This window comes from Osmia lignaria, chromosome 5 (assembly GCF_051020975.1).
Source record: "Osmia lignaria lignaria isolate PbOS001 chromosome 5, iyOsmLign1, whole genome shotgun sequence".
Taxonomy (NCBI): Eukaryota; Metazoa; Arthropoda; class Insecta; order Hymenoptera; family Megachilidae; genus Osmia; species Osmia lignaria.
Window position 1 is genome coordinate 2787354 of NC_135036.1, and position 2893 is coordinate 2790246.

General features: G+C 45.2%; 1 protein-coding gene across 1 annotated transcript; it reads left to right on the forward strand.

The window, feature by feature from the left end:
• The first annotated feature begins 248 nt into the window (after window positions 1-248).
• LOC143305335 (uncharacterized) lies at window positions 249-1017 on the forward strand. The gene is made up of 2 exons (XM_076688407.1): window positions 249-309; window positions 377-1017. Exons 1-2 carry the CDS (start codon window positions 249-251, stop codon window positions 1015-1017), a joined length of 702 nt encoding a protein of 233 aa, XP_076544522.1.
• Window positions 1018-2893: the final 1876 nt, after the last annotated feature.

The window sequence follows — 2893 nt, forward strand, 5'->3', positions numbered from 1 at the left end:
TTAAGTAGTTGGTAAGCTTAGTTTGTATGGACGCGCTCGTTGTTTTAAGGACGCCTGACGACTCACTCTCTTTTGTGCGTTGCTTGAAGTAGCTGGTCGTTTTCTTGTGCAATGAATATAAGAATTATAATAAAAGTGAGCCAGATTTCAGTCTGATTTATTTTCTCCCATCGTTGAAGACCTCTACCGACTGCTACATTGGTGCCGAAACCCGATTTTGGAAGGAAAAAACAAGGTACGCCAACGCCATGACCGAAGACAAGACGGAGGTACAAGCCAGCGAGTTTAGAAGCGTGAAGCTACCAGTAGGTATTTTGGAAGGACGAACCCAGATTATGATGATTGTGATGAACCCAGATTGTGATTCGGAATTTAGATCAAGAAACGATGAAAATCGTTTTAGATATTATTGAAGCTCCTCTTGAGAGGAGCACATATCAGGATATTAAACAGGCGCTTATTGAATTTCTGGCAAAATCAGACGAGGCTAACCTGAGGTGTCTCTTGTCTGGATTAGAGTTAGGAGACAGAAAACTGTCGGAACTGTTGAGGGAGATGACTCAACTTGCTGGAGCGAGCGTTGGTGAAAACGCTTTAAATACCCTGCGGATGCAGAGGCTCCCTACGAGAGTTCAAGAGGTCCTGACTATCATAGATGATGCTGCATTGGATCATCTGGCGAAGGTCGCTGATAAGACAATGGAGCGTTCAGCACTGGAAATGGCCGCCGTAGCGGAGCGTCCTCCCGCCAGGAAGGACGCCATCGATGACGCTAGGCGAGATCAAGATAGCGACCTGGCAGCCATTGTGAAGAGGCTTTCTAGGATCGAGACGAGGTTGTCATGTCGTCAACGGAGCCCAGCAAAACGCCGCTGGCATAGAAGACGCAGCAGTTCAGGAAGTGCAGAGCGGCGAAATGGCCTGTGTTATTTCCACCATAGATTCGGAAGCGAATCTTGGAAGTGTAGACAGCCTTGCGCATGGAGTGGCCCCGACAAGAGGAAGTCGGAAAACTAGTAGCGACGTCGCGGGAAGAGGCGCTTGTCGACGGCCCTAAGAAACATCGCCTCAGTATCAGGGACAAGAGGACCGGTACAGAGTTCCTGATTGATACCGGTGCGGATGTATCAGTAGTTCCGAGGACCTATGGGCCAGAAACTTAAGGGTAGCTATTTTTAAATTATATGCGGCGAACGGGGCAATTATTGACACTTACGGTGAGAAGCTATTGCCGTTAAATTTAGGTTTACGCCGGGAGTTTTCTTGGCGGTTTATCATAGCGAATGTTTCTAAACCGATTATTGGCGCCGATTTTTTGCATTTTTTTAATCTATTAGTAGACTTAAGGAATAAGAGACTTTTAGACGGTAATATTCAGGTTAGTAAGAATGTTGTAATATCGAAAGATAATTCTCCGTCGATTTCTACAATAGATAAGAGCAATCGTTTTAGTTCACTACTCGCGGAATTCATAAATATTACGAGACCGTGTTCTATTAGGAAGAATATCAAACATAATGTATGCCACAATATTGTTACCAAAGGACACCCGTTCGCCGAAAGAGCGAGGCGTTTGCCCCCGGAAAAATTAAAAGTCGCTCGGGCAGAATTTGAGCAGATGCTCAAAGAGAATATCTGTCGCCCTTCGGAGAGTCAATGGGCCAGTCCGCTCCACATGGTCCCCAAAAAATCCGGTGAATGGAGACCATGTGGGGACTATAGGCGGTTGAATGGCATGACGGTACCAAATAGATATCGGTTACCGCACATCCACGATGCAGCACACCGGTTTGATGGCTGTATGATATTTTCTAAAATAGATCTGAGGCGCACATATTTTCAAATTCCGGTTGCGCCAGAAGACATTGAGAAGACGGCGGTGATAACCCCGTTCGGTTTATACGAATTTACAGTCATGCCATTCGGCTTGTGTAATGCAGCCCAAATATTTCGAAGACTGATGGACACCGCGTTGCGAGGTCTGCATTTTTGCCAAAGTTACATTGACGACATAATTGTCGCTTCACCTGACATAGAGTCACATGAAAAACATTTGCGTCAAGTATTTAGTAGACTAAGAGAAAATGGACTGACGATTAACGTGGCAAAGTGCAAATTCGCGGAAAATAATATAGAATATTTAGGATATAAAGTTAGCGCTGATGGAATCGCTCCGCTGGAAGAGCGGGTTGAAGCGATCAGGCAATATCCCAAGCCAAAGACTATAGCCGATTTACGTAGGTTCCTCGGTGTGATAGGTTTTTATCGCAGGTTTTTGCCGAAAGCGGCAGAATGGTTGGACCCATTAAACAGATTCCTTGTTGGTGCACGCAAAAAAGATCAGAGACCGGTGATTTGGGACGATGAGTCGGAGCGAGCTTTCAGTATTGCAAAAGAGCGCATAGCCGCAGCATCCTTGCTGCATTTTCCAAAGGAAAACGCGCCATTGATTTTACGCACCGACGCCTCAGACATCGCGATTGGAGCAGTTTTAGAGCAATTAAACAATGGTAAGTGCGAGCCGCTCGGGTTTTTCTCTAGAAAATTGGAGAAGGCCCAGACAAAATATAGAGTATACGACAGGGAGCTTTTGGCCATCTACAAGAGCCTTAAGTTTTTCAGGCACTCTGTGGAGGGCAGAGGACTGCGAATGCAAACGGACCATAAGCCCTTAGTATACGCATTCCTACAAAAAGCAGACAAAGCCAGTTCGCGTCAATTAAAACAATTGGATTTCATTAGTCAATTTTCCACCGATATTGTACATATCGATGAAAGGAGTAACATAGTAGCTGATGCCTTTTCCAGATTGCAAAGTATAGAATTACCTGTTATCATCTCAACAGAAGAGTTGATACAGGTACAAGCGGAAGATGAAGAGCTGGCTAAAATC

Coding starts and splice junctions, on each gene's coding strand:
- LOC143305335 (XM_076688407.1), top strand. CDS start 249: ATGACCGAAGACAAGACGGAGGTACAAGCCAGCGAGTTTAGAAGCGTG. Junction 310..376: donor AAGCGTGAAGCTACCAGTAG/GTATTTTGGAAG, acceptor TTCGGAATTTAG/ATCAAGAAACGATGAAAATC.